Source organism: Melanerpes formicivorus, unplaced genomic scaffold, assembly GCF_026170545.1.
Source record: "Melanerpes formicivorus ecotype bairdi unplaced genomic scaffold, bMelFor1.0.p_v2 SCAF_67, whole genome shotgun sequence".
In the NCBI taxonomy this organism is placed as follows: domain Eukaryota; kingdom Metazoa; phylum Chordata; class Aves; order Piciformes; family Picidae; genus Melanerpes; species Melanerpes formicivorus.
In genome coordinates this window covers 1,532,077-1,545,918 of record NW_027142419.1, presented here as the reverse complement: position 1 = coordinate 1,545,918, position 13,842 = coordinate 1,532,077, and the positions used below count along the sequence as shown (strand labels likewise).

Genomic DNA, 13,842 nt, shown 5'->3' with positions numbered 1-13,842 from the left:
CTCCATCCTCAGCTTCAAGCACTGCCAGTGCTTGGGGTCCCCAGTTTCCAGCCCTGGCAGGATTTGGGGGTCTCCATCCTCAACTTCAAGCACTGGCAGCCCTTGGGGTCCCTGTCTCCAGCCCTGGCAGGATTTGGGGGTCTCCATCCTCAGCTTCAAGCACTGCCAGTGCTTGGGGTCCCCAGTTTCCAGCCCTGGCAGGATTTGGGGGTCTCCATCCTCAACTTCAAGCACTGGCACCCCTTGAGGTCCCCAGTTTCCAGCCCTGGCAGGATTTGGGGGTCTCCATCCTCAACTTCAAGCACTGCCAGCCCTTGGGGTCCCTGTCTCCAGCCCTGGCAGGATTTGGGGGTCTCCATCCTCAACTTCAAGCACTGGCACCCCTTGGGATCCCTGTCTCTAGCCCTGGCAGGATTTGGGAGTCTCCATCCTCAACTTCAAGCACTGGCACCCCTTGGGATCCCTGTCTCTAGCCCTGGCAGGATTTGGGGGTCTCCATCCTCAACTTCAAGCACTGGCACCCCTTGGGGTCCCCAGTTTCCAGTGCTGGCAGGATTTGGGGGTCTCCATCCTCAGCTTCAAGCACTGCCAGTGCTTGGGGTCCCCAGTTTCCAGCCCTGGCAGGATTTGGGGGTCTCCATCCTCAACTTCAAGCACTGGCAGCCCTTGGGGTCCCTGTCTCCAGCCCTGGCAGGATTTGGGGGTCTCCATCCTCAGCTTCAAGCACTGCCAGTGCTTGGGGTCCCCAGTTTCCAGCCCTGGCAGGATTTGGGGGTCTCCATCCTCAACTTCAAGCACTGGCACCCCTTGAGGTCCCCAGTTTCCAGCCCTGGCAGGATTTGGGGGTCTCCATCCTCAACTTCAAGCACTGGCACCCCTTGGGATCCCTGTCTCTAGCCCTGGCAGGATTTGGGAGTCTCCATCCTCAACTTCAAGCACTGGCACCCCTTGGGATCCCTGTCTCTAGCCCTGGCAGGATTTGGGGGTCTCCATCCTCAACTTCAAGCACTGGCACCCCTTGAGGTCCCCAGTTTCCAGCCCTGGCAGGATTTGGGGGTCTCCATCCTCAACTTCAAGCACTGGCACCCCTTGGGGTCCCTGTCTCCAGCCCTGGCAGGATTTGGGGGGGGGTGTCTCCATCCTCTACTTCCATCCACCCCCTGGCTTTGGGGGTCCTCAACTTTCACCACCACCCCTTCCCCTTTTTCACACCTTCCATTCCCCCAACTTTGTGCCCCTCCTTTCCCCACCTCTCCTTCTTTCTTTCCCACCCTCAGCAGCAACCTTGCCCTTCGTTAACCCTTTCAAGACTTCAAATCTCCCCTTCCCCCCCCTTCCCCCTCTTCCCCCACCCAAAAGCTTTTGGGGAGCACAGTTTTTGGGGGGGGTGGGAGGCTTCCTTCCACCTTCTCCCCCTCTCCCAAAGGACCAACTACCAATTGCTTTTCCTTTTTATTTGTTAAACTGCTAAAAAGTCACCGGGATGGGGGTGGGGGAGGGGGTGGAGGGAACTCATTAACTCCCCCCTCCCCTCCCCAATAATAATTAATGTACAGAAGATTTTAAATATCACCAAAGGTTGCTCAGCTGAGCTCAGGATGATGATTTGGGGGGGGGGGGGGAGGGAAGGACACCCCTGAGCTGCAGGGAGAAGGGGTGGGGGTGGGGTGGGGGTCACCTCGCTCACAGCACCAGTGGGAAGGGTCCGAACTTGGGGTGAATCCCTTGAACGTGCCTTGAGGGGGGAGGGAGGAGGAGGAGGCAGGAGGAGGAGGGAGGAGGAGGAGGGAGGATGAGGAGGGAGGATGAGGAGGGGCGGCCCCAGCTGCTCGGTGGAGTTGGAGGGAGGGGGTGGGGAGGGGGTGGGAGGGGTTTTGGGAGCGAGTGAAGGGAATTTGGGAAGCCCTTGGGTGGGTCTGGGGATCGATCCAGGAGATTTTGGGGCTGGTTGGGGTGGGCTGGGGATCAGGTAGGGAGGTTTTGGGGACCAGGGAGATGGATTTTGGGGGTGGTTGGGATGAGTTGGGGACCAGTTAGGGAGATTTTGGGGCTGGTTGGGGCGATTTGGGGACCAGTTAGAGAGGGTTTGGGGGCTGCTTTGGGAACCAATTAGGTTATGGGGGTGGCTGGGACAATTTGGGGACCAATTAGGGAGATTTTGGGGGTGGTTTGGGCTATTTGGGGACCAATTAGAGAGGTTTTGGGGATGCTTTGGGTGATTTCGGGACCAAGTAGGTTTTGGCAGTGGTTGGGACAATTTGAAGACCAATTGTAGAGACTTTGGGGCTGGTTTGGGCTATTTGGGGAATCAATTAGGGAGGTTTTGGGGCTGGTTGGGGTGACTTGGGGATCAATTAGGGAGATCTTGGGGCTGGTTGGGGTGATTTGGGGACCAGTTAGGGAGATCTTGGGGCTGGTTGGGGTGACTTGGGGATCAATTAGAGAGGTTTTGGGGGTGGCTGGGAGAATTTGGAGCTGGTTGAGATGACTTGGGGATCAATTAGGGAGATTTTGGGGCTGGCTGGGGTGATTTGGGGACCAGTTAGAGAAGTTTTGGGGGTGGTTGGGAGAATTTGGATCTGGTTGGGATGACTGGGGGACCAGTTAGGGAGATTTTGGGGGTGGTTGGGATGACTTGGGGATCAATTAGGGAGATTTGGGGGTGGTTGGGGTGACTTGGGGACCAATTAGGGAGATTTTGGGGCTGGTTGGGAGAATTTGGAGCTGGTTGGGATGACTTGGGGATCAATTAGGGAGATTTTGGGGCTGGCTGGGGTGACTTGGGGAGATTTTGGGGGTGGTTGGGGTGACTTGGGGATCAATTAGGGAGATTTGGGGGCTGACTGGGGTGACTTGGGGAGATTTTGGGGGTGATTGGGGTGACTTGGGGGGATTTTGGGGGTGGTTGGGATGACTTGGGGACCAGTTAGGGAGATTTTGGGGCTGGCTGGGGTGACTTGGGGACCAATTAGGGAGATTTTGGGGGTGGCTGGGGTGACTTGGGAAGATTTTGGGGGTGATTGGGGTGACTAGGGGGGATTTTGGGGGTGGTTGGGATGACTTGGGGATCAATTAGGGAGATTTTGGGGGCTGGCTGGGGTGACTTGGGGAGATTTTGGGGGTGGTTGGGGTGACTTGGGGATCAATTAGGGAGATTTTGGGGGTGGTTGGGGTGACTTGGGGACCAGTTAAGGACATTTGGGGGCTGGCTGGGGTGACTTGGGGACCAATTGGATTTTGGGACCGATCAGATGGATTTTGGGGCAGTTTGAGGATGGAGGCCACATCAACGTCGGGAAACCCACCCCTCGAGGGATGCTCCATGCAAGGCAGAGGAGGTCAGCCCTCCCCTGAGCCACCACCCACCCCTCTGGACTCCTCTTTGTGGGGGGTGGGTGACAAGAGACATGCAAAGGGGACTCAGTGCTGAAGCCCTGAGCACCTTCCCTGTGGCGAAGCTTCAAGTGGAGAAGAAATGTCATAGCTCACCCTGGGTGCTCCTGAGGTTTGGTTTTTATTACTGAGGGGGGTGGAAATCGACAAACAATTGTGTGTTCTGCCTTCCCTTCGGCTGGGAGCTGGGAAAGGCTGGGATTTAACGAGGGGGTTTATTTACAGGGGTGGGAATGCCGCAGAGGGAGCCGAGCCCTCCCCATCCCCCCGCACCCCGGCGGCGGCTGGGCTGCGATTTAAGGCTCCAGCCGGCAGTCAAAGCTCAGCTCAGTGGGGATGGGGTGGGGGTGGAAAGCCGAAGAACCCAGAGCCCACGTCATGGCACTGCCGGCCTGGGGAGGGCTCCCTCCTCTTCAGGTGACCAGAACCTGGCCAGGAGCCACCCATTCTTCACCCCCCCAACCCCTCGGGATCTGGAGGGGAACGGGAAGGGAGGGTTTGTCCCAGAAGGATGTACAGGGGCAAATCCCTTGGGGTTTTAGTCGGGTTGGGTCTCTGTGGAAGGAGGCAGCAGCAAAGCTGAGGTGTGGTTACTGCTCTCAGGGCTGCTCATAGCCTCAGCTTTGCCAACATTCAGCTTTTTAGCTGGGGGGAAAAAAACCCAAACAGAAATCATCCCTGGGGGCCAGGCCAGGAGGTGCCTTAAGGGAAGGGGTTTGGGCTGTTGAGTGAAACAAACCCTTGGAGCCCAGAAGGGAACTGGCAGCCCAGGGGCATTTGTGCAGGAAATGGAGTGGCTTTGGGCTGACCAGGAGGGATCAGGGCTGATCCCAAAGCCTGATCCAGCACAGGGCAGGGAGGGCAGGAGGCTAATTCCAGGCTAGCTCTTAGTATTTTTGGCATTTTGACACAAACCCTCCCTGCACTTTCTTATGGCCCTGGCTGGAGGGCAGGAAGGAGAGCAGCAGGCCCAGAGGGGTGAGAGGCAAAAAAAAGCCCAAAGGCATCAAGTCTGTGGGGAGCAAAGGGCTGCAGGGCTCCCGGGAGGGGATTGCTGTTGGCCTTCCTTAGGGAGCCAAGCACTGGAAGCCTGACTGCAGCCTCCTGCCTGCTGGGATGCAGCTGCACATCCCACGAGGAGTTTCGGAGCGGTAGGAAGCCTCTGGAACCCCTGGGAAGTCAAACCTGACCTCAGGAGGCTCCGAGCTGGGGCCTGGGAATTCCCTCCCTGCTCATCCCGGAGCTGGGCGCGGAGGGCAGCGGCGCAGGTCCTCCCCAGGGGCTGGGCTGGGATCGGAGCGGGGCAGCGCTGGAGGTTTCCGCTGGATTTTATTGGTTTCTCGCTCCCTAAATTCACAGTTGGAAAGTCTGAGAGAGCAGGGGCTGGGGAGGGAGGGGGAAGGGAAGAGAGGGAGGAGGGAAAGAGGAAGGGAGGGAGGGAAAGAGGAAGGGAGGGAGGGAAAGAGGAAGGGAGGGAGGGAAAGAGGAAGGGAGGGAGGGAAAGAGGAAGGGAGGAAGGGAAAGAGGAAGGGAGGATGGGAAAGAGGAAGGGAGAGAGGAAAAGAGGAAGGGAGAGAGGAAAAGAGGAAGGGAGGGAGGGAAAGAGGAAGGAAGGAAGGGAAAGAGGAAGGGAGAGAGGGAAAGAGGAAGGAAGGAAAGAAGAAGGGAGGGAAGAGGAAGGAGGGAAAGAGGAAGAAAGGGAGGGGAGGAGGAATGGGAGGGAGAAAGGAAAGAAGGGAAGCAGAAGGAAGGAGGAAATGAGGAAAGAGGGTATGAGGAAGGAATGGAGGAAAAGAGGAAAGGGAAAAAGAGGGAGAGAGGAAGGGTAAGAGGAAAGGAGGGAGGGAAGGAAAAGAAGGAGGAAAGGGAGGGCAAGATGGAAGGAGGGAAAGAGGAAGGAGGGAAGGAGGAGGGGGGAGGGAAAGAGGAAGGAGGGAAAGAGGAGGGAGGGTAAGAGGAAGGAGGGAAGGAGAAGGGAGGGAGGGAAGGAGGAAGGAGGGAAGGAGGAGGGAGGGAAAGAGGAAGGAGGGAAGGAGGAGGGAGGGAAAGAGGAAGGAGGGAAGGAGGAGGGAGGGAAAGAGGAAGGAGGGAAGGAGGAGGGAGGGAAAGAGGGAGGAGGGAAGGAGGAAGGAAGGAAAGAGGAAGGAGGGAAAGAGGAAAGATAAAGGAGGGAAAGAGGAAGGAAGGAAAGGGGAAGGAGGAAGGAGGGAAGGAGGCAAGGCTGGAAGGAGTGAAGGGAGGGGGGGGAGGGACGGGAGGAGGCGGCGGCGGCGCGGGGCTCAGGCCGCATTATCTTTTGGCTCGCACAAAGTACAAGGCATTGGTTTTGGGGTAGTATTTGACGTTTTGTTTCTTGTCCATGAGGCCACCAAAAATGATCAGCTCCCCTCGGCCTTGCACCACTGTGTGCAAGCTGGTTTCGGGCGGCCCCACCACCGAGCTGCTGTTGAACACTTTCCATTTGACTCGCCCTTTCTCCTTGGTGTCTTTAATGTCCAGCACGTACATCTGCATGGGCTTGCAGTTCATGCTCTGGTACAAAGGCTTCCCCACGTTGAGGGACTGGGGAGGGTGGTGGCCCAGGCGGCGAGCGATGGGAGGTAAGGAGTGGCCCTCGCCTTGGGTGGAGCCCGGCCGCGCCGCCGAGCCCGGCTCGGTGCCCGGGGAGCCCGGGGATGAAGCCAGGGGAGGGCTCAAGGCCGCCGAAGCCGAGGAGCCTTTGGAGGAAAGAGCTTTGACGGCCTCCAGGCTCCTGCGGAGCGCGCTGGGGGAGACGGCCCCCGGCAGGGAGCCGGCGGCGTGGGGCGGCGTGTGGACGCCGTTGGTTTGCTCGGGAGGGTTCCTCACGCCGGCGCCGAGCGTCCTGCCCTCCCCACCGTCCAGCTGGCAGAGGATGGACGCCGGTTTCTGGTCCCAGTTCAGGTCGACGGCTCCCAAACGCAGGTCCCGCTGCTCCGGCAGGGAGCCGCGGCGCGGCGCCAGGGCCAGCCCCACCTTCAGGTCGCATCCTTCGGCCGCCGAGGGGGTGCCGGGCGAGACGAGCTGCACAGGGCTGTCCAGGGAGGAACCGCCGCCCGCCGTGGCTCCGGGGGACAGGCTGCCGCCGTTGAGCACCGGGGAACTGTCCCCTCTGGCCGGGGACAGGCTGCCCTCCCGGGAGCCCGAGGGCGTCTGGCGCTGCGCTCGGGGCCGCAGGGTGCCCCAGCGGCCGTTGACGCAGGGAGCTTCGTCCGAGCTCCGGACCGGAGACTGCGAGCGGTACTCCCGCGGCTCCGGCACCAGCGCCGGCGGCGTGGCGCTGATGGGAGAGGGCCGGGAGTTCAAGCTGGGGCTCAGCGGGGCCCTCCCGCTGGGGGCTTGGCTGAAGACCACCACGCACTGCCCCACCTGGGAGAGGAGAAGGGGAGAGGAGAGGTGAGGAAGGGCAGGCTGAGCCCTGGGGGTGTACTGGGGGAAAGTGGGGAGGGGTATGGAGCATTCTAGGCAAGAAGTAAAGATCCAGGGATCTTCACAGGATCATGGAATTGTTTCAGCTGGAAAAGACCTCTAAGGTCATTGAATCCAACCAGCAGCCCAGCCCCACCATGGCCACCAAGCCATGGCCCCAGATGCCAGGTTTCTTGAACACCTCCAGGGCTGGGGACTCCACCACCTCCCTGGGCAGCCTCTGCCAGTCCCTGACCACTCTTGCAAGAGAAACTGTTCCTCATGTCCAACCTAACCCTCCCCTGGCACAATTTCAGCCATTTCCTCTCATTCTATCACCTGATACTAGGGAGAAGAGACCAACCCCCACCTCACTGCACTTCAGGGAGCTGTAGAGAGCCAGGAGGTTTCCCCCTCAGCCTCCTCTTCTCCAGGCTAAGCCTCAGCTCCCTCAGCTGCTCCTCCCCAGCCCTGTTCTCCAGACCCTTCCCCAGCTTCCTTGCCCTTCCCTGGACCTCCTCCAGCCTCTCAATGTCCTTCTTGGAGTGGGGAGCCCAAAACCAAACCCAGGACTCAAGCTGTGGCCTCACCAGTGCCCACTCCAGGGGCACAATCCCTGCCCTGCTCCTGCTGGCCACAGCATTGCTGATCCAGGCCAGGATGCTGGTGGCCTTCTTGGCCACCTGAGCAGAGAGGGAGCAGAGAGCCCACAGTGTGCATACCCTGCAGGCAGGATGGCACCAGAGCTCCGGGGCTCCATGGTCTTCGTTCTCCACCTTGAGCGGCTGCCACGTCCAGGGGTTCGCATGCATGTGCAGCAGCCAGGCGTCCTTGAACAGCTGTGGGGCGAGCAGGGACACACTCAGGGCCCAGTCTGAGACTTAGGAGCCTGGTCTGAGACTCAGGAGCCCGGTCTGAGACTTAGGAGCCTGGTCTGAGACTTAGGAGCCCGGTCTGTGACTTAGGAGCCCAGCCTGAGACTTAGGAGTCTGGTCTGAGACTTTTGAACCCAGTCTGAGACTTAGGAGTCTGGTCTGAGACTTAGGAGCCCAGTCTGAGACTTAGGAGCCCAGTCTGAGATTCAGGAGCCCAGTCTGAGATTTAGAAGGCAAGTCTGACAGTTAGGAGCCCAATCTGAGCTTTGGGAGCCCAGTCTAGGATTTAGGAGCCCAGTCTGAGCCTTGGGAACCCAGTCTGGGATTTAGGAGCCCAGTCTGAGCCTTGGGAGCTCAGTCTGGGCTTTAGGAACCCAGTCTGGGATTTAGGAGCCCAGTCTGAGCTTTGGGAGCCCAGTGCAGGATTTAGGAGCCCAGTCTGAGCCTTGGGAGCCCAGTCTGAGCCTTGGGAGCCCAGTCTGGGATTTAGGAGCCCAGTCTGAGCTTTGGGAGCCCAGTGCAGGATTTAGGAGCCCAGTCTGAGCCTTGGGAGCCCAGTCTGGGCTTTAGGAGCCCAGTCTGAGCCTTGGGAGCCCAGTCTGAGCTTTAGGAGCCCAGTCTGAGCTTTGGGAGCCCAGTCTGGGCTTTAGGAGCCCAGTCTGAGCCTTGGGAGCCCAGTCTTAGCCTTGGGAGCCCAGCCTGGGCCTCAGGAGGCTGGCTGGCTGCCAGGATCATGCCCTGAGCAGCAGGAGCAGTGCTTTGCTGCTGCAGACACAGGACTGGTGACCCAGATCAGGATCTGATCGCCCAGGAGCGACTGCACCCTTCTGTGGCCACAGACATCTCCCTTCATCCCCAACCTTCTCTCCCAGTATAAAACCAGGGCTAATTCTTCTGAGGCTCAATTAACCTCAGATAGAGCCTGGGGTGCTTTCTCCTTAATTAAAGCAGCTCCAGCAATAGGCAGACAGCTTCTCAGGAACCTCTGCCATGGGAGTGCCCAGATCTGCAGGATAAAATGGCACCTGGCTAAGGTGCAGAGCCCTCCCTCTCCCCACTGCAGCTCCCAGTGCCCCCAGATGCAGCCACACACATGCAGTCCGTGCCCACACTCCCCCTCCCCACCCCCACCAGGGTACTCACTGCATTGGGACCACCACAGCCACCCAGGATTAAGATGGTTTCATTGTCAATGACGATCTGGAGGGCACAAAGAGTCACAGAAGCACAGAATGGTCAGGGCTGGAAGGGAGCTCAAGGCTCAGCCAGCTCCAGCCCCCTGCCATGGGCAGGGACACCTCACACCACAGCAGGTTGCTCACAGCCACCTCCAGCCTGGCTGCAAACACCTCCAGGCAGGAGGCTTCCACCACCTCCCTGGGCAGCCTGTGCCAGGCTCTCACCACCCTCATGGGCAACAACTTCTTCCTCACAGCCAAGCTCAATCTCCCCACTTCTAGTTCTGCTCCATCCCCCCCAGTCCTATCCCTCCCTGACACCCTCAAAAGTCCCTCCCCAGCTTTCCTGCAGCCCCCTGCAGATCCTGGAAGGCCACAATGAGGTCTCCTTGGAGCCTTCTCCTCTCCAGCCTGCACAACCCCAACTCTCTCAGTCTGTGCTCACAGCAGAGCAGCTCCAGCCCTCTGCTCCTCCTCCTGGCCCTTCCCTGGACACCTTCCAGCCCCTCCAGATCCTTCCTGGCACAGAGGCTCCAGAACTGGACACAGAGCTCCAGCTGTGGTCTCAGCAGAGTGGAGCAGAGGGGGAACATCCCCTCCCTGGCTGTGCTTCTCTTGCTGCAGGTTGTAGCCTGGCTTGTACCCAGAGCTTCCTTTGCTCCCACCTGAGCTGGTCTGGCAGTTTTCCTTTGGGGGTTAATTTCAACCCACCACACCCCCACTGGTGGCACTTACACTGGTGCTGTAGCCACGTGGCTTCAGGGTCATCTTCCAACACCCACTTCTAGTTCTGCTCCATCCCCCCCAGTCCTATCCCTCCCTGACACCCTCCAAAGTCCCTCCCCAGCTTTCTTGCAGCCCCCTGCAGATCCTGGAAGGCCACAATGAGGTCTCCTGGGAGCCTTCTCCTCTCCAGCCTGCACAACCCCAACTCCCTCAGTCTGTGCTCACAGCAAAGCAGCTGCAGCCCTCTGCTCATCCTTGTAGCCCTTCTCTGGACAGCTTTTCAGAGCAAGAAGGAGGTGAAGCTGTCCCTGGTGCCTTCAGCAAGGCCTCCAAGGGCAGGCAGAGCCTGGTTCTGGCTTGGCAGCCGCTGCCCAGCTTGGCCAGCACCGGGATGAGGAGCAGAGCTGGGATGGGCAGCTGGTTTTGCTGGGCCCCAGGGCAAGCAGGATGCAGAGTTCACCTCACTGCCTGGACCCAAACAGCTCACAAAGCCTCTGGTGGAGGAGATGCCTGCAGCTGAGCCAGGCTGGGCACAGGGCACTCACCAGCCCTCTTCTCATGGGGGAGAAGGTGGAGGGATTGTGCTGGCAGCAGTGGTTGTTAGCTCAGAGAACCACAGAATGGGTTGGAAGAGAACTTCAAGCTCATCCAGTTCCAACCCCCTGCCATGGGCAGGGACACCTCCCACCAGCACAGCTTGCTCAAGGCCTCATCCAGCCTGGCCCTGAACACCTCCAGGCAGGGGACAGCCACAGCCTCCCTGGGCAGCCTGTGTCAGAGTCTCCCCAGCCTCACTGGAAAGAATTTCTTCCTCATCCCCAGTCTCAGTCTCCTCTCTCCCAGCTCAAAGCCATTGTCCTCATCCTGTCACTCCCAGCCCTTGTCCAAAGTCCCTCCCCAGCTCTCCTGGAGCCCTTCAGGTCCTGGAAGGCTGCTCTGAGGTTTCCCTGGAGCCTTCTCTTCTCCAGGCTGAGCAGCCCCAACTCTCCCAGCCTGGGTCCACAGGGGAGGTTCTGCAGCCCTCTGATCATCTTTGTGGCCTCCTCTGGACCAGCTCCAGCAGCTTCAGGCCCCTCTTATGTTGGGGGCCCCAGAACTGGAGGCAATGCTGCAGTTGGGGTCCCAGCAGAGCAGAGTAGAGGGTGAGGGGCAGAGTGGGTGGGGGGATGCTGGTGATGGCTGAGTCAATCCCTTAGTTTCCTTTTCCAGTAGGTGGAAAAGAAGATCCAAGCACAACCCATCTGATTTCTTCAGTGCTCTGCCAAGCTGGGATGAACCACATGCTGGGAACCATCAACCATGCTCCTGAGGACCACGAGGGGAAGGCACAGGGGGGGGAAACCTGCACCAAGAGAGTGCCTGCTGCAGGCAGGCAACAAAGCAGGCACTGCCAGAGGCCTGCTCTGAGCAGGTACAACCTGGAGTCGCTGGAGAAGCAGGAGAGCAGAGCAATCAAAAGGGCCCCGAGCCAAAGCAGCCTGTGATAACAACTCATTGATCTGAAATGCCACAGGGAATGGCTGCTGGCTTCAAACAGCCTTTTGTTGTGAAGAAAGGCTCCTTGGAGATCTGAGTCATCTGCAAGACATGGCAATGTACCTGCCTAAGTGGTGGGGAGATGAAAAGGGCACCCTGGCAGAGCAGAGGGGAAAACACAGCCCCGTGGGGCACAGGCTGCAGAGATAACCTGGAGAAGGGCTGGGAGCTCTGAGACGACCTGCTGGGAGCTGCCTGCCAGCTGGAAAGGAAGCCCTGCCTGGGGGACCTTTGCTGTTGGGCTAGTGAAGAACTCACCTGAGACTGACCACCTCGGGGGTGAGGGCTGGGCCCAGAGATGTTTGGCTTGGACCAAGACCACTGCTCGAGATCCAGCACCCAGACGTCGTTGCTCCTGCCGGGACGAAGACAACAAGGGCTGGGCTCTGCAGCAAGCACTGACACTGCCAGTGAGGCCTGCACCCTGAGCTGGCATCACCACTGATGAACCTACAGCCAGAGCTGACACTGCAGCCAGCACCAGCTACAAACACTGTTAAGTACAGCCAGCACCAACTACGAACACTGTTAACTACAGCCAGCACCAGCTACAAACACTGTTAACTACAGCCAGCATCAGCTACAGCCAGCATCAACTACAAACAGTGTTAACTACAGCCAGCATCAGCTACAGCCAGCATCAGCTACAGCCAGCACGAGCTACAAACAGTGTTAACTACAGCCAGCACCAACTACAAACACTGTTAACTACAGCCAGCATCAGCTACAGCCAGCATCAGCAACAGCCAGCATCACCTACAGTGTTAACTACAGCCAGCATCAGCTACAGCCAGCACCAGCTACAAACACTGCTAACTACAGCCAGCATCAGCTACAGCCAGCACCAGCTACAAACACTGCTAACTACAGCCAGCATCAGCTACAGCCAGCATCAACTACAAACACTGTTAACTACAGCCAGCATCAGCTACAGCCAGCACCAGCTACAAACACTGTTAACTACAGCCAGCATCAGCTACAGCCAGCATCAACTACAAACACTGTTAACTACAGCCAGCATCAGCTACAGCCAGCACCAGCTACAAACACTGTTAACTACAGCCAGCATCAGCTACAGCCAGCATCAACTACAAACACTGTTAACTACAGCCAGCATCAGCTACAGCCAGCATCAACTACAGCTAGCATCAACTACAACCAACATTAACTACAACCAACATCATTTACAACCAACATCAATTACAACCAGCATTAATTGCAACCAGCATTAATTACAACCTACATCAACTACAACCACCATTAACTACAACCAGCATCAACTACAACCAGCATTAAGCACAGCCAGCATTAACTACAACCAGCATTAATTACAACCAGCATTAACTACAACCAGAATTAAGCACAACCAGCATTAACAACCAACATTAACCACAACCAGCATTAACCACAACCATCATTAAGCACAGCCAGCATTAAGTACAACCAGCGTTAAGTACAGCCAGCATTAACTACAGCCAGCATTAAGCACAACCAGAATTAACTACAACCATCATTAAGCATAATCAGCATTAAGCACAACCAGCATTAACTACAGCCAGCATTAAGCACAACCAGCATTAACTACAGCCAGCATTAAGCACAGCCAGCATTAACTACAGCCAGCATTAAGCACAACCAGCATTAACTACAGCCAGCATTAAGCACAACCAGCATTAACTACAGCCAGCATTAAGCACAGCCAGCATTAACTATAGCCAGCATTAAGCACAGCCAGCATTAACTACAGCCAGCATTAAGCACAGCCAGCATTAACTACAGCCAGCATTAAGCACAATCAGCATTAACCACAACCAGCATTAAGCACAGCCAGCATTAACTACAGCCAGCATTAAGCACAGCCAGCATTAACTACAGCCAGCATTAAGCACAATCAGCATTAACCACAACCAGCATTAAGCACAACCAGCATTAACTACAGCCAGCATTAAGCACAGCCAGCATTAACTACAGCCAGCATTAAGCACAGCCAGCATCAACTACAGCCAGCATTAAGCACAACCAGCATTAACTACAGCCAGCATTAAGCACAGCCAGCATCAACTACAGCCAGCATTAAGCACAACCAGCATTAACTACAGCCAGCATTAAGCACAGCCAGCATTAACTACAGCCAGCATTAACTACAACCAGCATTAAGCACAACCAGCATTAACTACAACCAGCATTATGCACAATCAGCATTAACCACAACCAGCATTAAGCATAGCCAGCATTAAGCACAACCAGCATCAACTACAACCAGCACTAACTACAACCAGCATTAAGCATAATCAGCATTAAGCACAACCAGCATTAACTACAGCCAGCATGAAGTACAGCCAGCATTAACCACAACCAGCATTAAGCACAGCCAGCATTAACCACAACCAGCATTAAGCACAACCAGCATTAACTACAGCCAGCATTAAGCACAGCCAGCATCAACTACAGCCAGCATTAAGCACAACCAGCATTAACTACAGCCAGCATTAAGCACAGCCAGCATTAACTACAGCCAGCATTAACTACAACCAGCATTAAGCACAACCAGCATTAACTACAACCAGCATTATGCACAATCAGCATTAACCACAACCAGCATTAAGCATAGCCAGCATTAAGCACAACCAGCATCAACTACAACCAGCACTAACTACAACCAGCATTAAGCATAATCAGCATTAAGCACAACCAGCATTAACTACAGC

At 56.9% G+C, this 13,842-nt stretch overlaps 1 protein-coding gene across 3 annotated transcripts in view; it reads right to left on the bottom strand.

Moving 5' to 3' along the window:
- Nucleotides 1–4,703: 4,703 nt before the first annotated feature.
- FBXO42 (F-box protein 42) overlaps nt 4,704–13,842 on the bottom strand; it is a 94,240-nt gene continuing 85,101 nt past the window's right edge. For all 3 annotated transcript variants that reach the window (XM_068162737.1, XM_068162739.1, XM_068162738.1), the window contains 4 exons: nt 11,393–11,489; nt 8,838–8,894; nt 7,542–7,658; nt 4,704–6,780 (listed from right to left, as the gene is read on the bottom strand). In XM_068162737.1, coding sequence (XP_068018838.1) covers nt 5,683–6,780; nt 7,542–7,658; nt 8,838–8,894; nt 11,393–11,489 — 1,369 coding nt within the window. In that variant the 3' untranslated portion in view covers nt 4,704–5,682. The remainder of the gene's footprint in view (nt 6,781–7,541; nt 7,659–8,837; nt 8,895–11,392; nt 11,490–13,842) is intronic.